We start from the raw sequence: 26,683 nt of genomic DNA, 5'->3' as shown, positions 1-26,683 counted from the left end.
TTCCCCTCTACCCTGCTCTTGTGAGACTCCACCTGGAGTGCTGTGTGCAGTTCTGGTGTCCCCAACAGAAGAACAACATGGAACTGTTGGAGCAAGTCCAGAGGAGGCTGTGAAGTTGATAAGAGGACTGGAGCACCTCCCCTCCAAAGAGAGGCTGAGAAAATTGGGGCTGGTCAGCCTGAAGAAGAGAAGGTTGCATGGAAAACTCATAGCAACCTTCCAGTACCAGAAGGGGGCCTACAGGGAAGCCAAAGAGGGGTTCTTTGTCAGGAACTGTAGTGATAGGACAAAGAGCTATGGGCACAAACTGAAAGAGGGGAAATCTGAGTTAGGTATTAGAAGAAATTCTTTAGTGTGAGGTACTGAGACACTGGAAAAGGTTGTCCAAGGAGGTTTTGGATGCCCTGACCCTGCAGTGTTCAAAGCCAGGTCAGTTATTCCTTGAACAGACTGGTCTAGTGGGAAGTGTCCCTGCCCATGGCAGGAGGAGTCGGGTTAGATGATCTTTTAGGTCCATTCCAAAGCCCTAAACACATGATTCTGAGAAGGAATTCCTGTACCAGACATAAGGTAGCCATGGCAATGACACTCTGTTTAGCCTAATTAACCCTTCTTAAGGCAGACTATATAAGCCCAAATACAGCTGTAGTATTTGTGGTACCTAAGGAAATTCTACTGCTTATGTACTCAGCCATATATATGCATTGCCAAGACTGCATTAAATCAAATCCAAGAGCAATCTGATACTCCCTTTTTCACTCAAAAATTAAGTTTATCACTTTTCAGGCTTAGCTTATCCAGTGACAAATATGAAGTCATCACAGAGCATCAAATAAAGAATTGATATTATACACATCCTTTTGAAAAATGCTCCATATGACAAAGTTCTATCTCATCAATTGCCTACCTCAAACCAATAAGCGCACATAGGGAGATGCTCCAGGATGAGAAAAAATACACTGAGGAAATTTTTCATTAGCAACTATCAGGTGATTAACATTTTGATTAACCAAAATATAAGAATGAACAACTTCTGATATGCTTCCAAATCCAAAAACCAGTCACGCCATTTAAGCTCCATTTAGTGCTCATGGACAAACTAACTCACATTGATGCACCTGTGACACGATAAAAATCAGAGAGAAGTAAGACTAAACCACGCCACACGTCAAGACTGAATGAGAGATTTCATTTTGAAAGGCTAACCAGTCGCTCCCCTGTTTCATCTATTTCTGACTTGCTCCTTGTACACTAAAGCACCATCAAAAAAGAAGAGTAGCTGATTCTAAGAAAATATTTTCACCAGATGCTTTTATTCTTGGACTTAAGAGTGAAATTTTTGAATTATTTTTAAGCAAAGTGTACTTTTTCTTGCAGAAAACAGAGGATAAAGTCAGCACATACAGTGGGACATATCTGAACAGACATCAGTAAGGAACACGTGTTTCTGCTTACATCTGAGTCTTTTGCATTCCTAGAATCAATTTCATGAAGCACAAGGAGCGGGAACATGGGAGGACAGACTACATACAGACAGTACAGAACCACCTTGAGTTTAACTACAAAATGAATTAAAAATAAATATAAAAATTGTTCTTCCAGCTTTAGATAATTTTTTCCTCATTCAGCTAACAAAACTACAGACCTACATTAGGTCATTGGAACACTACTGCTATTGTGAATGGCAAATATAAATCTCTAAGAATAAAAGAAGTAAATATCACAGCAAATATTCCTCCGATTTTCTGAATCCTTAAGAAATTACTAAACTATGCATATGAAGAATAACACATTACAGCATGTGTTATGCAAAGACTAGAAGACTCAAGCTGGAAGAAAAACTGCCCTCTAAACATTACCAAAAATTCAATAGAAACAACATGCTATGCCATTTTCCTTACCCCCTGAGCTTTCACTGGAATTTATTTGTGGCACAGTGACTTCAGAAGCCTGTGTGTTGGTCACAGATGCTGCTGTTACAGCTGGCGCAGGACTGCTTCTGCTAAAAAGAGAAAAATCATGAAATGCTGAAGACATTAGTAAAGCTATGGTGTTACATGATCTGCCTTTCATCACATCATGTGTGACCAGTAACCACAGCTGGTACTTTACCTACATTACAGAGCAGAACTTATGCCAGTAAAAAGGTAAAAGTGAGCACTGGCAATCTACTATCAAACACAAGCAATGGAAGCTCTTTCAAATATTGAACCTAAATTACTTAACTACAGCTTTGAGATCAGAAAAATACTGTATTTAAAAGACAGGCAAAAATTCAGGAAGTGTCCACCCAAATAATGACCATGGGAAAACACAACAACTATTTACTGAAGGATGAAACAAAAGCAGCGCAGAAAGACCAGAATAAAAAGTTTGGTTTTAATTTACACACACTGTTACAGTGATGATTTCAGTCTAAAATCATCCAAAACAAAGGCCTGGGGCTTCAAGTGACCAATCACAAAAATGATCCCTCTTCCATCATCAAGAAATTGGGGAGCAGTGTGTGTCTAAAATCAGGCAATATCCACTTCACTTGTGACATCCTAGGTAAGACAGATTTATTTCAATAGCACAGATAGTGGTATCAACTACTGTTAACCATTTACCAAGGAAGACTAACTGAAAGAACTTTTGCCAAAAGCACTAAGTCAATTTCATCCTACACACATTCTATAATAGATGTGTAATACTGCTGAACTGTAGGAGATTGATAACTTCTATGTGTATCAAAGAGACAAACATGGGACCCTTGAAAGAAGAGAGTACACTCACTTATTGCAGTAAACTGGAATTAAGGTAGGAAAAGACTTAATACAGAAAGTTAGTATTAAGTAAAACAGGCCCCAAGTTTTTCTATCATCATGTTCTTCTAAGCATTTTTACCCAACTTTATAATTCCTCATCTCAAGACCAGCACCATTGCTCCCTAACCCCCAAATTTTCCTATAGTGCTCAAACTGAAATAGGAGTGTTTACAATCTCCATCCAATTTGGAACATTCCCACCGTGGTAACTGTGGTATCATGTGTGTAGTATTTGCCATGTGTTTAACACAAGCAATTCAGGAAGAGAACAGCAACAAGACTGAAAATCTTCATTACCCCTGAGAACTTCCAGAACTGTTCAAAGGACTTGTCTTCATAGCACTGGTAGGCGAAGGCACAGACGTGCTGTTATCACTGTCCATAGACAAGTCCAGGCTGCTGTCATTCAGAGCTGTCAACCTGATCCCTTCTGTCGAATGCTGCAAGCCGCAAGGCAAAGGAAAATTCTGTTAGTCTAATTAAAAGTTTAAAAACCAAGAGAAATTTAAGTTATTTAAAAATGCAAACTTAAATGGGACAGTTTTCAAATCCTTTTATGTCTAAATAAACTACTATCCTCTCAATACAAGCATTGACATTTTCATGTTCACAGCTCTGGTACACATTTGTCTGAACCAACAACATTCAAAAACAAACTGTTACTGTATTTAATGATTTTATTTTCAGCTTTATTTCAAATTTCTTTGGTTTTGTGGACTTAGAAATACTTTCATTAACTTTAAAGTAAGTGACATACATCAAAACAAACTGATGTACATAAAAAGAATTTAAAGAGGATTTGAACTTAGTCCATAGAGAAAAAAAACCCTTTTCTGACATAGTACTACTATTTTATGAGACATATTACCTAACTCATCACTCTCTGAAAGAGATCTACACTTGGTGTCAATAAAGACTTCCTAGTCCTTAAAACAGCATTAAATATAAAACAGTTATAGAAATAAAGCATGTTATTCAGCTATACTTAGAATATGTAGCAGTGGTTTAGCTATTAAAAAATCCTAGCAAACCTGTATTGCTCTCAGATTAAGCTAATACAAAGCAGTAGGGATTTTGAAGCAGACTGAATTGTTCAATTCAAAGTTTCACCCCTTCTTACTGACTCAACTGAAATTAAACAACAATCCAACACAACATCTTAATTAAAAACTAATGCTACCATTCTCATATGTCCACAGGTAAACTACCCAGTCAGACAAGAAGATACTATCCACATTGTTGATGCTCTGAGAAACGTAGTATATATTCAGTGCACCTAATAATACTGCTATACTCAAATGAGATCATTTGCAGGTAAAATTAAGATCTCAAAATGTGATTTTAATTATTTGATTAGTAAATCTAAACATCTAGGTAAATGTAAATTAGTAAACCAAAAAAATCAAAAATTTGAGAGCAATGACATTTTTATTGCTCTCATATATTAGACAAGTTTACCTTTTTCTTTTTCTGAAGCACATGATTAGGTAGCAGTTGGTGAAGTTGCTTACGTTTCACATGCCTTGCAGCAATCTTCATATCCATCTCAAACATCTTGCTGTTTATTGCTTGCCTATAAACTACACAATTAGAGTAACATTAAGACATACTGAAGCATTTTGCAAAGTCCACTTACTTGCCCAGACAGAAACAATTTGCATTTCAGAACACTTATTACCCTCAAGAACAAGAATAATGTTTCCTTGTTCTGGAGGAAGAAAGGGAACTGCCTACCATGCCAGCACTGATAGTACAAATGCAAACATTAGTTTGGAAACAGGTGACCTGTTTTTCAAGAAAAATGTCTTGCAAGCACATGGTTCTCTGTATTTTCAACAAGTTTTAACTCGAAGAGCTCTGAAGCAAACTCTTCATTTCATCTCAAAGAGATTAAAGATGGAAATAAAACTTCCTCATAAGAATTATAGCATTTACATAAAATTATTTTCCTTGCAAGTGATTTTATTTTTGCAGCTCCTGCAACAAATGGGTTTTAATTCAGGAGTTAAGTGCTCATTTGCCATCTAATGTATTAAAATTACTCTGGCAACTCACATCAGTACATTTTTATACAGAAGTAATTTATGTTTAGATTTTTTCTGTTTTCTTGAGCTTTTTTGTTGCTCTGTTTTTTGTTTTGGTTTTTTGGGTTTTTTTTTTAAATTTTGTATGGTCATTTTAGTAGTTTTGTTTAGTTGGTATTCATTTGTTTCTTTTAATTTTGGCTAGTATGGCAAGTTATTTCTCTTTGCATCAGAACAGCTGCTTCTGCTAAGTCACCCACAGTAAGTGCTAGTACAGGAACTGTGCTGAAGCCCAGGATGCTGGGCTCAAGTAAAGCCAGGTAAAAATGAAAAGATGCTTCTTTCACACTGTCTCCACAACACTGAACAAAAGCTGGGGCAGATGTATGAATATAAATGGTTGTGTAGCTCATAAATACAAAACCTCTAGAGGTATCTCCCTGATTCACTGTCTACTCTACAAACATTAAGGAATCTCACTGAATAGGCTGTGAACAGGTAATTAAAAAGTGTTAAGAGAGAGGCACACAAAAAGCTCAATGAGTACTGAGTATTAAAGCAAGTACTGCACTACTTCTTGTCATTGAAGAAGCTGATAAAGCCTCTTTGTAAAAAACTATACTGGTTACAGCTAAGGTAGAAGCATGCTCAATGAAACCAGACCTTGTCAAAGGATTCCATATTCCTGACATGAGGTCTTATCAAAGTTTCCATACAATGAAAACCTAGATCACTCTTCATGTCTCTCTTCCTCCCTTTGCTCAAACTAAAAAGCAAGTTATTCTTTAATTACACCCTGGAAAATAGTACCTTTTGATAAATTCTTAGGATCCATTCCAAAAGACAGGGCAATTAAGTCTTTAGGCTGGATTAAAAACAATGAAGACAGACCCACACTACTTTCACATTACCAAAAAGCCCACAACACACAAACATAAATTGTTTACTAGATTGTTACTTCTGGACACAAATCAAAAACTGTGCATCACAGTTTGTAAGGATCTTGATTGATGAAATGTCACTCCACTTATAAGGGCATCTATTTAGACAAACTTCAAGAACATAGTACAAATAAATCACATCAAAAATCATACGTGCAAGTTATAGTCTTTTCATACCAAAAATCTCTGACCAGTATACTACTGAAATATCTGCTTATAAACAATGAAAGAACTGAGAAAATAACTTCTGATTTCCTTCACTCCTTCAAAGCAGCAGCCAAGGTATTATCTTTTCTAAATTCTCAAAAATTAGAATCATGCTCCTACAGCTGCTATAGTTTCACCTTCATCACGAATAATTACAAGTATTTTAACTCTCAAGAAAGAGATGCCCCTCTGCAGATATATATGATAATAAACAACTTTGAAACCTTGGCATGATTTACAAATATGCCTATATATTTATTGCATTCACAGGTGTGAGGTGGAAGGGGGACCAAGGTGTTCAATTCCCTTGCTTCCTCAGACTGAGTCTTAGAAATTCAGAGACCATGGCTGCTTTGGATAACACTAGAACCTATTCCTTCAGCTCAGTAAACACAGAATATTTGAAACTCAACTGTTGCTTGTTTAAAAAAAAAAAACTGTAAATTTTTTAGATAAATCTGTCAAAGCTACTGTTCCTGACACTCTGGTGTCACACTCCCCAGCTGCTACCAATTCTTTGCTTACAAAATTTCCTATCTGTTGTACTAAGTTATTTTTGTGAATCAAAAAGTAAACATCAGAAAGTCAAAAAACTCTCTTCCACTGGGTGTCAAACATGAAAGTAAAGATTACTGAATCAATTATCTAGTATAAAACACCATGGAATAAAAGACATTTTATTAATCCACTGATAAATTTAGTTTCACCAAGTAACAAAAATATTTAAACTATACTCAAAATTTTTGAGGTTAAGCTTGCTAGCTTAAATATAATAACTAATTCACCTATTTCACAAAGATTACAAAATAGTGTGCCACACTTTTAGTGATATCTTCAAGATGTGTGTATGATTTTTATCACTTTAAATGAGAACAAACAGAAAAAGATTAGTCTAAATCCTAACTAACTTTAGGAACATTTAAAACTCATTGAAAATGTGTTTCATTAAATAAAACCCCTAACTCCTCAGCTGAAACCCTCTGTGTAGATACAATTCTACTATTAATATGAGCATTAGGAATAAAGACTACATTTTGTACAAAGTCAGTAACTTCAAAAAGTTTATTAATACCAGAACAGCTAGAAAGCAAAACTTACCTGTGTCTGTAAAAGACTGAATGTCGTAGGTAAGATCAACACTTAAATTTTCTGAGTTTTCAGTTTTCTTAAACACCAACCCAATCACCCACATTGTACGGTATTCTTCCCTGGAAAATTTTATAAAAAACAAACAGTCATGTAAGACTGACAGAATTAGCTTAATAAGTTATTTGCTGCAATAGACAACAACTGTACTTTCTAGCTCTAGTAGCAATAGGAAACAGGACATAGAAAGGCAAAAACCAAGCTGACTAACAATATCTTTTTTTTCATTCACAATATAACTCATTAAACACGACACATCTACCTCAAGCAAATGAACTAAGATCATCAGTAGATTACTCCATTCAACTGTGTTCCCATATAGATACTCTCATGTAGCTCCTAGCATGAGAATAACCAGCTCTCAACTAGACATAGCAAATATAAAGGCACTGAAAGTAATTAGAACCTATTACCCAATTAAGCAACTTCCATTTTGCAACCTAAACATGTCTTCAATGCTCAAATTTCTTAGCTCTAAGTAACCACAAACTGCAGGTTTCAGTTAAAACCCTCCCTTTGACAGCTCCACTTCACATGGGATGGTGAAACAAAGTCCTTAGTACTCACTGGGAAGACAACCTTTCCTGGAAGTATTCCCAGAATCAAGTCCACTGAAATAAGAGCTAATTGGAGCCTCTGATTATGGAGGCAGTTGTAGCTATATCCACCCACTAAACTGGTGCTGAGGAGGTACTGCCTGCTTTTGTCCAATTTTACTTGGAACACATGTGTAACAATTATATAACCTCTTAAAAAAAAAGTAGCCCCATACTGTACTTGAAGCAGTTCATGTGTGGAAAAGACCCCTTGCAAGGGTAACAAGGTTTTTCACATATCTCAGCAAAGACAAATTCTTTCCCCATTCTCACACTTCCCACAAAAATGAGATTCCTAACAAATTAATTACAATGCTATCTTGAAATATATTCTTAAAGTAATTTTCAGCCCCCACACACCTGCAACAGCTGTTTTGAGTGGGAGAGGAAGGAGTCAAAAACATTTCAAATCCTCAACAATCTAAAGCACTTGATACTCTCTCCACTGTTTCCACAATCTGACAAATTCTAACTACAGCCATTACAATTTCAATGATATTCATCCCAATTGCTAAATTTTATAACATTAAATGAACTTAGTTACTCAAGAGCTCTGTTCTACAGTGCCTGATGTTCTCCCAGATTCTCAGTGCTTCCTCACAATTAAAACAGCATCAACCAAGTAGCAGTAACTTATACAGGGGGGCAGGAAATTATGCAATTAATACAGTTATTAACAAAAATACATTTCCCCTTATTTTCTGATTTAGAGACATTCTTATACAGAATTAAAGAGTACCTAATTTAAATAGTACCTATTTTAAATACTACTTAAGAGCTGAGCATCATTTGTTTGCCTTCAGGTGCCATCATTAAAAATTAATCCTTCTAAGATTCTAAAAAAATGTCTGTTTATTTATTAATGAAATTGTGTTTTAGTTAAGTTAGTTTCTCCCTACTAAATGAAGATGATGGGTCTGCTTACTTGTCAGGATTCTCCTTGGGTGCTGGGAATGACTGTGGATTCACATGAGCCAGTGTAATGAATTCATTCTTCTCCAGGTTTCCCACTAGAATACGGATTTTTGATTCCACCAAGCCCACCCTGTATAAATGTCATTTATTAGCAAGATCTCATTAACAGGAAATAATAGAAGTATCTAACGTCACATATCAGGCTAAAATCCTCAACATTCTCCTTATACTAATACTTGAGACCACTAATGAATTAGTGCACGTCAGATTAATTCAGATCAATAATTTCAGTTAAGGCGTTACAAAAGCTGACAAGGTAAGCTTAAGAATGCCCTGAAGCTCTCTCTGCGGCCTGATTTGACAAATGGAATTAAATACAAGACATTACACATCAAGTAAAAGGCAGTAAGAAAGAACCACCACATTATCCAATATTCTTTTAGCTTCAGATGATGAATTTTAGAGGTGAAGAAATTCCCCATACTCGCCAATCTTAAAATTTCACTAATAAAAGAGCAGAAACACGGGAAAGGGGAATTTTTGTTTTGAGAAACAGCATTTCAAGTGATTGAAAACATGCCTCCTCACACTGCTTATTAAAAAATTGCACAAGGCATTTGTAAAGTAGACCTGAGACTACTGTTAAAGAAACATTCAGGCAACAGCCTTCACTTCCCAGTTTTTCATTTTTACTGGGTTTTTTTCAGAACTCTACAATCTTTATCCATTTAATCTTCAAACACTGAAGCTCCACTTTCATTCATTAAGAAGACACCTGATACACTAGATATTCCCTTGTCCAAGGTCGATGGGGGGGGTGTGCTGTTTTTTGGTGGGGGGGGGGTTGTTTAAATCTCAAGGATTACTCACCATTCTAGTCGCTGCTTTTCTGTCGGTGCACTTGCTAGAAGTACAATATAATGCCTTTGGAGATAAAGACAATATGCTATTCTATAGATATTTCTAAAACTAGACATTCAAACCTTAATATTAAAACTTTGCAGTAAACTCTACATTTTAAAATACAGATTACTTGCTTAAGTATATACCATAGGTTAAATGAAGCTTTGTTAAGTAGAAAAAGGGGCTATGTCCCAAGCGTATGACCAAGAGACTTGAAATATTTTAGAGTTTAGGGCCATTTGCAATTCCGCTGTAGTACCTTATTAAAAGGTTAGGAATGTAGCACTAGTTGAAATATTTCAACACCTGATGAGGTCAGGGATTTAACTGACTACAAATCAAGAGAGAAGTTGTTCACAACTACCTTTACATGTCAGCTGTCTTAGTTGCAACATTATTTCTGAATAGTGAGAATAGTGGTTAGCACATATGCATTTGTTCAAAATCCAAAATAACACTATGAAATGTAGTTTAAAAAATATGTATCTGCATTTTGGAATTCTCTGAAGACACTTATCTGAAATTTCACAAGGAATGCTCCCTCTGATGATAATTATTAAATTCTGAATTATTTTCCAGGATATTCAGTGTATACCCACTGTAAGTAGATTTCAAAGAGACGGTATACAAATCGAGAACAGTATTTTAAACAAAGAAACCCAAGGACAGCAGAATGGGAAAAGATTGCTTTTAGCCTGAGTTCCTAATAAGGGCACTGAAGCAATCTCATATGCTTACAAGGCAAGTTTTTCAGAAGCTTAGCTGGGAAGTCTTTAACATCCTAAGTCATCCAACACTGCACTACTCTACAGATATGGCATGTTTATGTACCTTCAAGCAGGATTTAAAGAACAGTAGAAACACAAGAGACCAGTCCCTAGCATATAGCTCATGGAGAAGCAAGCAAGGTCAATGACACTGGAAAACTATGGTACAGAGTTCTCAGGTACCTTCAAATCACAACAGCAAATCCAAATCAACCGATCAAATTAGCAGCTACATGTTTCTCTTATTTTTAGGTGGCAAGAGCCAAAATCCTGCTACATGCTACAATCCTCTGATTTCAGACAGAGGATGTCAATGAAACTGCAAGGGAGAAATTTGGAGAAACTTCTTCCCTGTTCTGAACAATGTAGAGACAAAATAACCTATGCATTTTGCATTTTGGCAGTATTAACTGCTTCACGGGAAATGTTATGGAAAAAGATAATAAGAGACCTTTAATTCTGTATGAGAAGATACTAATTACTAATACTGGTTTATTCTAAGGAGCACTACACTTTCAGTAAGATTCCTACACACACATTGCACACATGCAGAATGTTACATTCAGTAGGCATGACAATGTTTAAGCTTTTTGATATTTTTAACCATGTCTGAATTGAAAAAGACAAATTTCAAACCTGCAAATATTTGAAGAAACCAGTTTCCCAGTTACTTGTTAAAAGCATCCCTGTGAAACAAACTTCTGAGAACAACATAAAAAGAAAGTAATTGGCTATTTCTAAAAGTCTCAGCTAGCTGGAAAACACCTAGAAAAAAACCCTAAGCCTTATTTATGAAAATAATAAGTGACAGTTAACTATTTTTGCTCAGGTAGTGTTTGCTGAAAAAGATCCAATTTCTCCTCACTCACCTACCAGCTGTTAGAATTATTCTCTAGAAATTTCCTACTACCATTTTCAATAAAATTAAGTAATTTGTATCAAAAATTAAGACACCCTTCGTTTTAAGAGTCTAAGGTCTCACTGCTAAATTTTGCTAAGACAAGATATTTTATCAGTGCCTCATTCATAGTTTTATCACAAAGCACATGTGTAATTTAGCAGTATCTATCACTTCATTATAAAGAAAAATGGTCTTAGCTTAAGCTTCTGCCTCTCAAGGGTGACTTTTAGATTCTGTGTATTATTCTGAGGTGTTACAGTTTGGGGTTTTGTTTATTTGGGGGCTGGGATGTTTTCTCACTGTCTTCCATTCAAAATTATTTTCATTAAAATAATCATTTTCATTAAAATAATCTAATGTAGATAGTATGTATGTAAATAACATCATTAACACATCTGTCTAAAAAATTACCCAAATGAGAGTCATATTACTTTCTGGAGGGGAAAAAAAAAAAAAACCCCAAAACCAAAAACACCAAGAACAATCACACTTTTATTCAGTACTTTACTGTCCTATGAAGCCAAGAATTTAAACTACCTTTTTATAAGGTAATTTAGATTCTACTTATTTAGCAGAATTATCTCTTAACAACATAGAAAGAATATGCTAGAGCTCATTAAATGAGTGCTATTTCTCTCAAAACCCTGCTCTATTGGTCTTAAGCTTAAGGATTCATCTCTCAGGTAACACTTCAAATTCATATCCATTCTAAACTCTTGTCATTTCCCTGTAAAACACCCTATCTACACACTCTTTGTTGTTGCCTTTCCCTCCTAAAAATTTAAGTCTACATGAAGGGCAGACAATACATGTTGCAATTCTCTAACAACAAGTAATTGCTGACATTTAAAAAGTAAGGAAAAAACAGTAACTAAAAGCAGATTTCCTAGTTTTCCTAATTTTTAATCTGCTCCTACTATGCAGGTATGCAGTAGCCTACAGATTTCCTTAGTCACACACCATTGAGGTTTACTTTAAACAAAGACAGCAAGTCAAAAGTGCTTATGAACAACAGATATTCAGCAACTAATTGCCATTGAGAGTGATAGATTACTGAAGCTATTTTTTCAGAGATTAAAAGAAATGTTTGTCTCAGAGCAAGGATCAGATGTTCTCTTATCTGGCAGCGCATTACACGCTGCTAGGAATTTCAGCAGAACATGCCAAGGCAACTACAATTTAAACAGGAAAAGAGTGTGAAGAGGGAAAAAAAATTTCAAAGTATCTATCTTTTTAGATGGAGATCTGACCAAGAGATCTGACTTTACATCATACAGATGAATGCATATAATTTTTTTTTTCTACTTTTGAAATAAACAAAGAAAATGTACTAGGGAACTTTCTAGCAACCTCTTGAACAGAAACTGATTTGTCTGCAGCCCATTTTTTACTTCAAAAAATAATATAACTTAACAGTGTTTTTTAAAATGTATTCAGTCTTAAGCTCCAAGGAACAACATAAAAGCCATCCAAATGTTTTAAAGCTTTTATCATGCAAAAGATATAGAAACAAAACACAGACACATTATTAAGGTCATCAGTCTCTTTTAATGGGGGAACTGTATATTTCAATCTTGTTTAGATTAGTACAAAACCAACCAACCACCCAACACAAACAAGTGTAAAATATATTTGATCTTGATTCGAGAAAAATGGGTCTCCAATTTCAACTGAGGGCAAAGAAGATGTAGTCCATATTTTAATAATCCATATTTATTATAAAAATACAACTTTCAGCAAGTCCGTATACATTTAACAAGCTTCTGCCCCACAAGCATATTACTAGAAACCCTAAAAGTGTGAAGTGTGAATTTCAATATTTCCCTCAGAGACATTACAAAATTAGAAAAGCTAGATGTGAGTTAATATAAGATCCAAGAGCCTTAAGCTTTAATGAAAAAAAATCTATTAATAACTAGTACAACTGGTAGTTAGTCAACACAATTGCAAAAGTACTTTTTATTACCACAGTAAACTGCTGACTATATTGACAGAAGAAAATACAGTTTTGAGTACTTATTCATCTTAAGTACTGACCTTCAGAATAAGTTAACATCTTTTTTCTTGGGAAGACCCATTTTTAGAATGCTTACTGACAGGACTAAAGAACATTTCTATTAGTCAAACCAGATGGACTTCTTCAATGTTATTGGCAGATAGCATACAAATTCTAGAGCCAACTGATGACATTCTAAATATCTGCTCAGGGACTAACTGGTTTCTGAAATACAGGTTGAAGACACAAAAGTACCTGAGGAGAGTATATACTTTCGAAGAGAAAGGATAGTAGTGTATGGTCTCCCACACTAGAAAAAAATACTAACAAAACACTTTTTGGATATCTAATGTATGTATATTTATGATTCTGTGCTACAGAGCATTATGAGGTAGTTCAACTGATAAACTTAAAATATTCTGCCATGCCATAAAATACATACTTGTACTTCTGAAAGAAGTTTGGAGCTTCAAAAAGTTTGGACCACTCTGCCTTACTCAGCAAAATTTCATCTGTGATAGCAAGACCTAAATTATAAAAAAAAAAAAAATTTAAACTTCTTTTTAAAATACAGTTTAGTATCCAGAGTAAAGACAGTTTTTTAACTAAGCAAAATCTACTAAGAATTACTTCCTCCCTTCAAATTCTCAGCAATTTATCAACAAGATTTATAATTCAGTCATACTTTCATTGGGCATTAAACTATATTACTAAAATAACTCAGTCTGTGTAGAAATGTATGTTATTTGATCTGATTAATTCACATATTTTTGCTCTGTGGTGTAACACAGCTCCATTTCATTTTTTTTTGCCTATGCCACACTAACTATTCAGTTCAAAGACAACAGATCTTTCCCTTATAGTATTTGAATCACCTCTTGTGCAAGGCATTTTACAAGGCAAAGGAACAGTGAGTCAATAAGATACTGCTCTCAGAAAGCTAGCTGTAGTTGCTTGCGTGCATCAAATCTACTTCTTGCTTTGATAACATCTTCCCTTACCTGCTATAATATTCATTACTTGGATAAAATCAGAGGACTCATCTTCAAGAGAGTCTATTAACTTATATTAGGCCTAGAAACAGGCACCAAGTGCAACTATTGCTAATCCTCCATGTAACATGACACAATCTAAGCCACTAAAATGAAGTTACTGTACCATTAGTTCCAATTTTCAGAGCACAAGGCATCCTCTTTCATTACCCTCAGTTTTTAAGAGCGAAGGACAGATCTGCAGAAGGATCCACTAAGTTTACAGTATTAAGCAACATTAAGCATAACAGGCCAAGTTCAACCACCCTCAAAACAGTGTTTCAATAAGCTTTTTAACATCCACCCACCTCTCCCTTTCAAAGCATACCCACAATGAAGCTATTTTAAATCTGTCTGAAAACATCTATATAGAGAGCATAAGATAATACTTACCTTGTTTAAATTCCTCAACCATGACCATCCGTGTGGAAACGGACACATTGTACGTAGAGTTCTGCTGTGGGTATGCTGGTGTAATTATAGGCATAAGATGGTACCTATCACTGGGGTTTACCTACATATAACAACAGCCAATCAGTTTCCTTCAAGCATACACAACAGTTAACAAATTTGGATTTCTCCCTTTACTACAACCAAGTCTTAAGTTCTAAGAGGTCTTCATTTGCAGACCAAGAGTACAGAGAAAGTTTAGACAACAAGAAAAATGCTTTCACAAAGGACATCGCTCTGAACAGTGATGTGGGAGGGCTGTAACCTGTCAGCACATCAAGATCAAGTTGCAGGCATTTTTAAATCCAGAAATGCCAACCCAACAGAACAATTTCGCTCTTTAACAGGAATTAGTTTGTGATCATATGAAACCAAAGACACCTCATCACCATATGAGCACCTTCTGCAGAATGACTGTCTTCGGACCTTGTGAAAGGTATTTTACACTTTATTTCTGTAACACTACTGAAAATTAAGAGCCATTTTAAGAAAAGAGGCTCTATGGAACCTGACAGAAGCATCACTTGCATTAACGTACTTTTATTTAACAGCAGACAGGGTAACAAAAAAAGAAAGGACACAACATACACACCAAAGTACATTAAAATATCATTAGGGTAACAGTCTTGTAGAAGGTAAATAAAAGATAAACCCCTGTCATTACCTTAGCCCACTTTGATTAGTTACTACAACAGTTCCCATCACACACTGACCTCAAACCTCCTGTTTCAGGAATAACAGACTCAAGAACATGTTTTTAACCACTTCACATATTTAAATGTGAACTTTTGTCAATCAGAAAAAACAGGTTAGAAGTACAGAAGGGAATACAACTCAACCTCTGATGCTTACACTATTCATCAAAATAAAGGTTAGGTGAATACTATGACTGACAAAACAGCATTGAGCATACTCATTTACCCTACTGAAAGCTCACAATGGGAGCCATGCATCTGCTACAAGCTGTTTCACTAACTGCCTGAAGGACAAACATGTCCAATGTCCTTAACGTAAGTGCTACAAAGATGGAGATCAAGTATTATAAACAATACACAAAACAACTAAAAAGACTTCAAGTTATGATCTTCTTTGGTGCAAGATGAAAAGACACTTACTGCAACTATATGGAACCAAGCCTATCTAGCTGTAACTTGCACTGAAGTGAATTCAAGATACTTGCAAAAGTAACAGGCTTTAAATAACAAGCAAACTATTTTAAGATTAGAAATTTTCCAAAACTGCATCACTTTAAGACATATAACTATTTATGCTGAATTTTTATTAAGATCACTTATTGCAAAAATTGGGAGAAAAAAGTACATTGTTCAGCAAGTGTGCTTCTAGCAGTCAGTTCAGAAAATTAGGGTAACTTTGTTCTATACTCAGGAGAATTAGAGGTTACCTATGAAGATATAACACCACAACATTAAGTTCAATAAATCCAAAATGAAGTTCACCTAGAATTTTTTAAGCAACCGAATTTATTGTACAGTGTGACTTAGAGGGGAAAAAATAACACACTAACCCTTGGGTCCCATACAGGCAAATTAAGATTGCATTCTTCTGGCTGTTTCAATAGCACTGGATTTGGCCATTCCCTGTTCAAAAAGATTGTAGCACTGAATAAGACTACTGGATACAACCATGTATGATACACAAACAACACTTTTGAATGTGATCCATCTTAAATCTTCTCTCAAAATAAAGCACCATTTCCTCATGACTAGGCTGGTCTAACTGGGGCTGTTTAAATAAGCTGTATTGCTGAACTACAACACAACTGCAATTAGCTTCTCCAGGGCATCAGAACAAGGCATTTCTGTAGTCCTGAAGGTTGACAACCATTGGTTGAGATAACTAATTAAAACTCCTTTATATTCTTCCTGAAATATACTAATCAAAGATAAATTCCTCTGTGAAGATTGACTTTGACTCAATCTTCAAGCCAGCTGTTTTCGTGGACAAACTACAGAACAAACAGCCAGCACAGTTACAGGCATATAGCATCATTACAAACCATATGTATTAAAAGAACACTATAACCAAGAGAAAGAAACCTTGTTGAATTAAACACTAAAAAGCAACACTTGTTCTCCAAGTCATCTTACCCCATGAATAAAAATTACCTTCCTATAAAGAGCAGAAGTCAGTTATCTCTTGGAATTTGTACTTCATGCTCCTATGCTATATATGTACAAACTGGAGAGAACTCCAAGAAACACATTAAACAGATTGCAACCAATTCCCCTTTATTACTACATATGGTGTGGCAAAATATTACTACATACCTCAAGGAGGCTATAAAGCCTATCAATACAAGACAGTGAAAGTGTGTAAATTATCTTCACATTAAGAAGAAAAGACACTAAACTTGGAGGAAAGCAACACCTTGGTAAGTGATTCTTAAAGCCTGTCAGTGTCTCATGAAGAATACAGGTATCCAAATACGGACTTTCAAGAAAAACAGTATTCAGTTGTAATCTGCAAAGTTCACTTTTGTCCCATTTTTTAAGAATTTATTTGGAATGTTCCCATCAGTGTTATTCAAACCATGTTTCTGAGCTAACTAGCTCATGAGTATGAAATGGTATGTAATTCTGAAACACGTACCACTCTACAGTGAAAAGATTAAAACCCACATTTTTGCCATTGGTTCTCTTAAATTGCATTTAAGCTATGTGCCTGGAACAGATACTGGCACACCTCCTTTATCCATTATCCCAGTACCTGAATGTTAAAAGACTTTAATTTTTGGGGTATATGCTATTATTTTGTACTATAAAAGTATTTTATCTGAAGAGTATTGTTGAATTACAAAAAATACTTGACAAAATTTTAATTAAGAACTGGGTGGCTTTGGTTTGGATGCTTTAAAAACAAGATATGTTGGATGACCTACTGAAAAACTAAGCTGACAATTTCTGGTGGCAAGAACAATGCTCCTAACTTAATATGGTAACAGCTGAAAATGGTACCATAAAAACAGGACTAAAATTTAGTGTCTACAAACAATTTTATTTTAGTTTAATCTAAATTAAAAACAAACAAACAAAAAAAAAAACAAAAAAAAAAACATACCATTTAGAAAATACCAAGAAAAATTTATGTACAAGAGTTGATGCTATTGCATTTGGATAAAGCTGGCAAGTTCTTGCTACTAGCATAGCCCAGGAAACACCGCCAAGGAAACCTAGTATATTGGAATAGATGTTGTGGCCTGTGGATCAAGAAGAAAAAGACATGTCAGTAACCTGAAGAGGTAAGGAAAACTTCACAAATTTTGGAATATAACTGCTTACGTTTTGCCCACAATTTGATAGCTCTCAGTGTTAACCTGAAGTTGTCAATGTTTGGTACTAGATGCAGAATTTCATCGGTTACCCGGCAACCTGCAAAAGAAAGAATTAATTACCATTGCTGCTTCCAAAGCTTTTTGCTTGCTTATCCTCCCCCACCATCAACACTACCAAACTTTTTAGACGAGCATGCTGGAAACTCATTTCCTATTCTGATCACTTTTGTTTTGGATTAGAAAGCTTCACATATTTTCATGCGCCTCTTTCCATTTTTAATGTTTTATGGCAACACTCAGGTAGCCAACTCAGGGGCACATGACTACAGATTTGGACTGATACTTGATTTTTTTGTTATTAATGAACTATATAAGCTGCTGAAGGAACAAAAAAAGTTCGGCTGCTATATGAATAAATGACGTATATTATGGAATGTGCAGGCATAAGTCTTCATGGTATAAGTCTTCATGCACCTACAGAAAACCTGCCAGCCGTAGGTCAAAGCTCTGAATTTTAAAGACCAGGCTAAAAAGAATAGTTTTTAAACATACTTGTCGCGGTTAGGGAGGCTCGGGACGCTCAATATGAGAGTTCAGCAAGCTTCGTTTATTGATTAGAGCATCAGACATTTATGAACATCAAGTAATAAGCTCATGTATATTCTGTAAGCTAAGCAATCTATTGGTTATAGATATCAGCTCCCCCCCTTATTTCCTCATTCTTTACGACTTACATCTCCTTTTTCTCATGTCTCTCTCTCAACTACAGCATCTTGTTATCATAATACAGCTATGCTCAAGGCCACAGTGTCCTTGCAGGTGCAGGGGCTCAGATTAGCTGGGTCTTGTACTTTTCCAATTCTTGGTCAGTTAACTAGAGCATGTCTACGTGGCCTTTGTCATGTAGCCGTGCCTCTACATACTAGCTGTACTACTACTTTGACGGCATGTTTTCAGACTGTAACACTATTGATGGCAATATTAACTGCTTCATTTTAGGGGGCTTATAATAAAGAATAAGTAGTACTTCATTGTTACTAAGTAGTTGCAGAGAGCTGTTTGGAAGAAAATAGTATTATCTAAGACTACTTTCAAAGTAAGAGGCAACTACAAATTCTAGAGATTGCACAAGATGGGAATTTCACAAAACAGTTTAAGTAGATGTCACAATCTCAAATTATGAAGTTTTAAGCTTGTAACAACAATCAGTGCTCCTCATGCAAACATGCTCCTCTTCCCCATCAAGCTGCAGCCAGGCTGAAACCCCTACTATCCTGTACATAAATAACCATTTTTTAAACAAAGGTATTATAGAGAAGTTAAGGGTTACACAAGTTAGTAAGCTACTAAAGAACTAACCTCAAACTGACACCATTTTGATAGCTCAAATTTATCACTGAAGAAATTTCATGTATGTTTATGAAAACACAAATTATAAATAAAAATACGTAATGCTTCGCACAAAATGAAGGTCCCATTAATTTCTACAACCATATACCAACCAAACAAGAGAAAAAAATCAAACAGTCTGGCCAACAAGCAACAAGCCCTCTCTCCAGAAAGGTATACGAAGCTGGCAATAACTTTATTTCCAGATATGAAGTTGCTGTATTTTCAGTCAAATCCACAACTACTGAATCAAAGAATCTAGAACAGTTATTTATCTATTAGACAAGCTGATATACAAATCAGTACATACATACCATTAAGACTTCGTATGCATCTAATGTCTAAATTTTTAAGTAGGCTGTCGTCTCGTAGATCTAAGTCCTCAGGAATAGTTTGCAGTGCTAATCTTGCAAACAAAATATCAATCTTAAGAACAAAAAAAGAGGTAAGACATTAGATAACTGTTCTTTCTTCTGTAGGATTCCCTAAGTCATTTTCATCAAGTTTACTAATAGTAGTCTTGCTAGTACAAAGAATCCCTTAAAATACATACTAACATCCTTCACAGACTCTTAAAGAAACACTTTCAGATGCTTAATCTATCTTATGGCTCCTTTTCCAAGAGGATAAAACACCCATTTAGATTAATATACAACCAGCACACAAACAAAAACTATGCTGACTGCCAAAGTAAATAAAATCACTTGAGAACAAGCATCACTTCTAGGTCCAGAATACAAAATCCTATCAACATCAGAACACACCATGAAAACATAAATCCTGGTTTTAGCCGAAATATTCTCATATATTCTAGAGAAGATTGAGGGGAGTCCCCATTGCATCCCCTCATGAGGATGCTGAATATGACAAAGGGGCAGATACAGACCTTTTCACTCTCATAACCACTGACAGGACTCAAGGCAACAGGATAAAGCTGAGCCAGAGGAGGCTTAGATTACATATCAGGGAAAGCTTTTTCACCCAGAGTGGTGTTGGGAGCTCAAACAGGCTCCCTAGGTCACAGCCCCAAGCCTGACAGAGCTCAAGAAACATTTGGAAAACCCTTTCAGGCTCAGGATGTGACTCTTGGGATGACCTACAGTGGGCAAGGAGTTGGACTTTGTTGGAAGGAACCAATCCTGATCGGCTCCTTCCAACCCAACATATTCTATGAGTCCATGAACATTACCATGGTCATAAGAAAGAGTAGGATACCTCCCCCACCCCCTGCAAAGCACACATGTAACTAGCTGACTCTATATAAGACCAGTATCTATGAAGAATCGACATACCTGATTACAGAAAAAGTTTTGAAAATTTAGCAAAATGCTTAGCAAGCATATTAATTTTGAAACTACATTCAACTTCTTTGCTATTACTTCTGTAATACTTAAACACAACAGTTTTTCTAGTCCAAGAACACCTAAAATACTATTGAGCACTGAGTTATTTTACATTGCCCAGCACACAAGGACACTGCAGAGTGCAGAAGTCAGTTTGTCTTTCCATCAGTCAGCTGATGAGAATATTAAGTGCCTATCAGCAGGCTGTCTGCAAGGCAACAAAGGCACTTCACCAAATGAGGCTTTTAACCAAAGTGGTTATCACTTGACCTACAAGACAATGAAATACCGAGTACTATTGCACCAAGAACAAAACTGGATTAGTTACATTAAAATTAATTCAGATAAAGTGAAGCTGAAAACACCTTAAGTCTTTTTGTAGGTACTTAAAAGTTTACATCCATCCATTTTAACCTATGAAGCCCTTCTCTACAGAAAAGTATTTCCAAAGTATTCAATGCATTTTGTATTTCCAAGCTTAACAGCTGATCATATCAACAGCCTGTATTACACACAGAAGTTCCTACTTGAGTCAAAAGTACTACTTCTCAGTGTAAAACAAGTTCAAAATAAACTTCAGCTTGAAATTCTGCTCTGATCTCTAGAAGGTGTAACACCTCCAAAGATTCAAAGCTCATTGACATTTATTTTCCAAGAAAGAAATTAACAGTGTGTCTCATGTAACTTGGGGAGAGGTACTGGCAATCAAATACAAAGTACCCTCCAGGAAAAATAAAAAAATCAAGAAAGATGTTTATTTTAAACAAGAACATAAACCGGGCATGTAAAAACTTATTGTCAGATTTTTTTTTTAAGTTTTAATAACAGGATCACCACAAAACTAAAGTCCTTTTCTTCAGTCATATACCCTCTGGCATGTTTTGCCTTGGTTAGCAAAACGAAAATTAAATTAAAATCTTTTGATACTGACATAGGTGGCACAAACACAACTATCAGAACAACAACACTGGTATATACAAAGAGTGTGCTTATGATATAAGATGTTGCTCAGAATTCATGAGAGAAGTCTCAGTAATAAACTTAAGCCCATTAATGCCCATCATAAATTACTATATTGGAACAAGATGTTACTTTTAGAGGAAAAACTCCATTTCCCCCCCCCATTTGGTCTTGTATTACAAATTTCATTTTGTAAAAAGGAGAGACAACTCCAGCTTGAATGACTGGAGGGAAAAAATCCCAATCTGCAAAAAACAAACCAACCTAAGGACAGCTATGGCAAGTCTCAACATCTAGAATGAATACCTAAGCTATGTAAACAGCAAACAGATTGTCCAGAAAAATGTTCCTTAATACCACCCAATTGCATATGGACAGTATAAAATGGTTAACAGATACCAATTCACAGACTGGGAGAGAAGAAATTGCCAATCTTGTACACAATACTGCACCATGTCATTTACCAGAAGATTATTATGGTAATACCTTCCCCTCTGTAAACTAACCTTCTTGTACCCACCAGTTACTGATTGAGATATTCCAACTACAAGTGTCATCAACTGTGTGTATAAACAGGACATCTGTTTTTGTCCTGTCACCAAAAGATGACAGTTTGACTGTGTAACAGTCTGCCAAGAATAAACAGAGTATCTTTCAAAATCACCATTCCTGTTTCCTTAGCACAAATCAAATTCAGCAAGTTCAGTACTCCAAGACAGGTGATCCATCAGACTACAGCTACAAAAACTACTGTTCTGGTCACGTATTTACAGGTATGTCAAGAGATCAGGACAAAAGAAATACCCAGCTTGCCTTCAGCAGCACATTTTTGATAACTATTTAAAGACCACAAATTTCTATAATGTAGGATAATGAAGCAAATCTTTCATGTTTGGACAATTAATCATTAGCAGTAAAAAAAAAAGTCTAAAGCCACATTATTTAGAAATAAATTATTAAATGGTAAGCCTAAATAATGCCTATACTGGTACTCTACAGGTCAGTAAACTAATCAGTACAAGTGGGTAGAAGACCTAAAAAAAAAACCCAAAACAAACAAACAAACAAAAAAACCCAAACCAAAACAAAAAAAAAAACCAACAACAAAAAAAAGAGGGATTTATTCTGCACACAGCCTTATGTCCACCAAGAAAAACTTACTTCAGTCTTAAATCTCCACTTTGAATTACACAGCTGAGGACTGTTGAAAAAATCTTGGGTGTGAACTTCGGAGAGTCATTTTAATAGCATTCCTATTACTGAATAATGACTTAGTAAGATCTTAAAAACTTTGTTTTAACCACGTTCTACCATAACAAATTAAAATAGAATCTTTACCTCTATTCCATCAAAACAAAGTTTAATAACTGGGACAAAAGCTTCTTCAACAGCCTGGGGGGAAAAAAGGTGCATTTTATTTTCAGTATAGAGAACATTTATAAACAATAGCTACCAGGTCTAGACAATCATAATGAAATGCTTTTTATATCAATGCTTTTCTGTTTTCAGGTTGACTTTTGTCAGCAATGTCTTTCTCCACCACTGAGAACTTATGCAGTAAGCACTACCTACTATGTGCTACAGCTGTCTAGATATTAGTAATGATCCAAACTTGTACCAACCAGTTCTGATGGTGTTACCTCAAGGGTCAACCCTCTTCTCCGTACACACAAGACATAATCTTTCACTCCCTGCAAATATCAGTATGTACTCCAAGTCCAAGCTATGGGGATTCTTGCTCAAAAAGGCCTATTATTTCTGCTTCCACAGTTGGCATAAGAAATGTATAACTATGCAGCCTGACATCACCTAAAACAGTTGCATGTCTCCACAGTCTCCAGAGGTCGAGCATGTTTTTAAAATGTGTTTTGATGAACAACAGCACAATGGAACTTACTCTGGAATCAGCTATGAGCATCATTTTCCTGAACTGAGCATCTGAACTAAAAGCAGATCTGCAGCACATTGTTTCAGTAAAACCAAAGAATGCTGCCTACCTCTAAATAAGAAATACTCTGAACTCTTGGAGGATAAATTGCCAGAAGTATTTCAGTTCTTACCAAGAGGAGGAGACAACACTACTCTCTGTGTTCAAACCTTAGTTAAGTTTATCTTAACGTTGCTGGTTGGCAGAATGGATCGATCCTAAGCAAAAATCAAAGTTACAAGCACCTCATACTCACTACAGCAACCACCAAGAAAGTTTATGTTCCTCTAAAGATGGAGGTTTACAAACTTCAAATGCTAGCTGGAATGATTTAAAAGTATTATGACACCCTGACATAAAGGTTATTTGCATCACTACAGTGCTACACTAGATACCATACTTACCTTGCTGCTAAATCAACCACATTACCTGGAGTTTAAAAGTTAACAGTAAAGGTGAATGGAAACCTGAAAATCTGAATCCTCTCAAATGCAGCATTTCAATTTTAAGATTACTGAATGTGTTCAGATCAAGTGTTGAAAACAAGTTGTTTCAGTGCATATAGTGTTACCACTGGATGTTCGGACTACCCTAGTAGTTACCAACTGCATAGATTGGAAGAATGCTGCAGAGTCAGTTCCATTTATTTTATGAAAGGAGGACTAAACCAAAGACTTGCCAGGAGCTATATTCATTAAAAAAAAAAAAATGGAGCAGAGAAAATTTTCTCTGAGCCAATATCAAGACTAAAGCTCCCACCAGCTGACTCGGGGAGGCGTATCACTGAGGTCTAACAGAAACAAAATACTGCATTAGTATGGTCTTCCACTACTGTAAGGGAAATCTTCATCTTTAGAAATTAAAAATGATGCACAAGCATTTAGTAACAAAACACACTAAAAATATAGCTTCCCTTTTCAAATGCACAGTTGACAGCCAATATAAAAAGTTTAGTTAATATCAACCAACATTACTGTTTATGTAAGCACAAAGTTATAAAAAAGCAGCATAAAACCTTCAGTAAAACTAAACAAGTTTGATCCTGAACCCTGTCAAAATAATATTTACATTTTTGTTTGCCTGCTTCTACAGAGTAAACAGAAATTTTGCCATACTAACACACATGCTAAGAGATCATTCTGCCATTCAAATTTTTAAGTGTATCTTTAAGTGAGACCAGAGAAAATTCAGAAGAACCTTTATTTATTTCAACTTATGACAGGCTTTGCTGCAGATTAACAAAAAAAATCTTAAAAAATATTTTAATAATAAAGTTATATTTACTTATTTAATGCAACATCTTTCACTACAGAATTCCCTAATCCTCAGGTCAGCAAGCTGTAACAGGTGTTTCACATACCCTCAGATCTTTCACTTCTTCTTGTTGTTTTAACTTTTCATAAAATGATGTGAAAAAATCACTTCTTTCAACATGTCTTGGTGCAACACACAGGGCATCAATATCAGCACCTGAAATTGTTAATTAGCAGAAGTATATTACTGAATACTTCACATGAACAGAAAGCCAGCAATAGATATATTTTTACTAATAATTAAGCAGTAAAATCTGGTTTCATCATGTGGAACGGTGGTTTTTTGAAACACTAAGTCAAACCAAATGAAAAATAATTCATAGCCATTGAACATACAGAACACATGCATACACTCTTGCTTCAACTTATAATTTTCAAAGAACAAAACATGAAAATTTAAGTATACAACTTCCTCTGTCTTTAAATAATTTTCAACTTTTTTGTCTGTTTCTCAGTCCATGATGAAAACATACTATAGGAATATATTTATTTTATTTAGAATGAAGACTAGAGATGGTTAAACAAGAAATCCAACACCAGCTCAAAATACAGCAAGATCAATCATTAGCTCAAACACATTTTTATCACAAAAGGAAACATTACCTTTTGTATGAACCCCTAATCTATACGATCCAAATGTAAAAATTTTTCCTCCAACGTTTTCTATTACCGATTGCGGAAGATTCTAAACGGAGCAAAAAAAAATGTTATTTTACCTTAACAACTAACAACAACACAAACCATTTATTTTCAAACAAGAGTAAAAACAATGCACAAAAATTATGCTGTTGAACTACTGAAATAATCTCATTATTTACAGAAAAGACTGACATACCTTTGCCACTTGGATCATTTATAACGTTTCAACTACATTACACATTACCACCTCAAACCTGGTAATTGTTGCACCAATTCTACACTTCAGGTGCAACAGCTTTATAATATTAGAGACCAAACATTTTGCTTACCACTCAGGCATTTTAGACAGACACAGAAATAGATGATAGATTCCAATTTAAAGCAACTCAAAACACAGCCTACTCTATCAGCGTTTATCAATTACTTTCAGAGACACTTGTACCACAGCCTTGAATAAAAATTTGGAGTTAGGAAAGGCATTTATTTTATGTTTAAATTGTTTAGGTACATCTACTAAATTCCTAGTCTTTAAAAAGCTGCTGAATCCACAGTAGTGTGGGAAAAGAGGGCTATCTTTTCATAACAGGATGCAATGCTACAGCCTGAAGCCCTACATGAATGTTTGTTTACACAGCAGAACACAAAATAAATCAAAACTTCTATTTTGCAATGTACATGATATTAACTTCAGCAGCTTTCAATCTTACATGGGTCACTATATTCTCACTATTTTGTTTTCAAGGACCAAGACACACATAGCAAGGCTGTCCCTGCCCATAATCTTGCTCATATATAAGTTCTCATTGCATAAGGAAAGTGTACAGAAAACATAGAATCCAAAATACAAACAAAGCAAAGCAGCTTAAAAAAAAAATCAGGTGTTTCCTCTTAAAAAAAAAATCTATAATCACACAAGTCTATAAGCATTCAAAAAATACGTGTGAGAGAAGTGATTCCTAGAATGTGGCAAAAACAGTATCAGCATTATCAGTGTACAAAAGTAACATTACAGGAACAACATTAAGAAAAAGACGACAGATCACAAAGAGGCAGGAAGTTAATTTTAAGATCAAGAACTGTTTCACAAAGGCAAATACTCTAAGCCTGTGATTAGTACAGTACTATATGCATGAATT

General features: G+C 35.3%; 1 protein-coding gene across 6 annotated transcripts in view; it reads right to left on the bottom strand.

Annotated features, from left to right (window-relative positions):
- Nucleotides 1-26,683, bottom strand: part of PAPOLA (poly(A) polymerase alpha) — a 43,567-nt gene that overhangs the window by 7,204 nt on the left and 9,680 nt on the right. For 4 of the 6 annotated variants that reach the window (XM_009101763.4, XM_009101764.4, XM_050974685.1 and 1 more), the window contains exons 4-18: nt 25,512-25,593; nt 24,956-25,065; nt 23,007-23,060; nt 19,680-19,791; nt 17,984-18,073; nt 17,763-17,901; nt 16,210-16,282; nt 14,628-14,748; nt 13,646-13,730; nt 9,507-9,560; nt 8,647-8,766; nt 7,078-7,187; nt 4,266-4,387; nt 3,105-3,247; nt 1,902-2,002 (exon numbers count right to left, since the gene is read on the bottom strand). In XM_009101763.4, coding sequence (XP_009100011.1) covers nt 1,902-2,002; nt 3,105-3,247; nt 4,266-4,387; nt 7,078-7,187; nt 8,647-8,766; nt 9,507-9,560; nt 13,646-13,730; nt 14,628-14,748; nt 16,210-16,282; nt 17,763-17,901; nt 17,984-18,073; nt 19,680-19,791; nt 23,007-23,060; nt 24,956-25,065; nt 25,512-25,593 — 1,516 coding nt within the window. The remainder of the gene's footprint in view (nt 1-1,901; nt 2,003-3,104; nt 3,248-4,265; nt 4,388-7,077; nt 7,188-8,646; nt 8,767-9,506; nt 9,561-13,645; nt 13,731-14,627; nt 14,749-16,209; nt 16,283-17,762; nt 17,902-17,983; nt 18,074-19,679; nt 19,792-23,006; nt 23,061-24,955; nt 25,066-25,511; nt 25,594-26,683) is intronic. The other 2 variants (XM_009101765.4, XM_050974684.1) reach the window with 1 other exon arrangement.

This window comes from Serinus canaria, chromosome 5 (assembly GCF_022539315.1).
Source record: "Serinus canaria isolate serCan28SL12 chromosome 5, serCan2020, whole genome shotgun sequence".
Lineage (NCBI taxonomy): Eukaryota > Metazoa > Chordata > Aves > Passeriformes > Fringillidae > Serinus > Serinus canaria.
The sequence above is the reverse complement of the archived record's forward strand: the minus strand, read 5'-3'. Positions and strand labels throughout refer to the sequence as shown.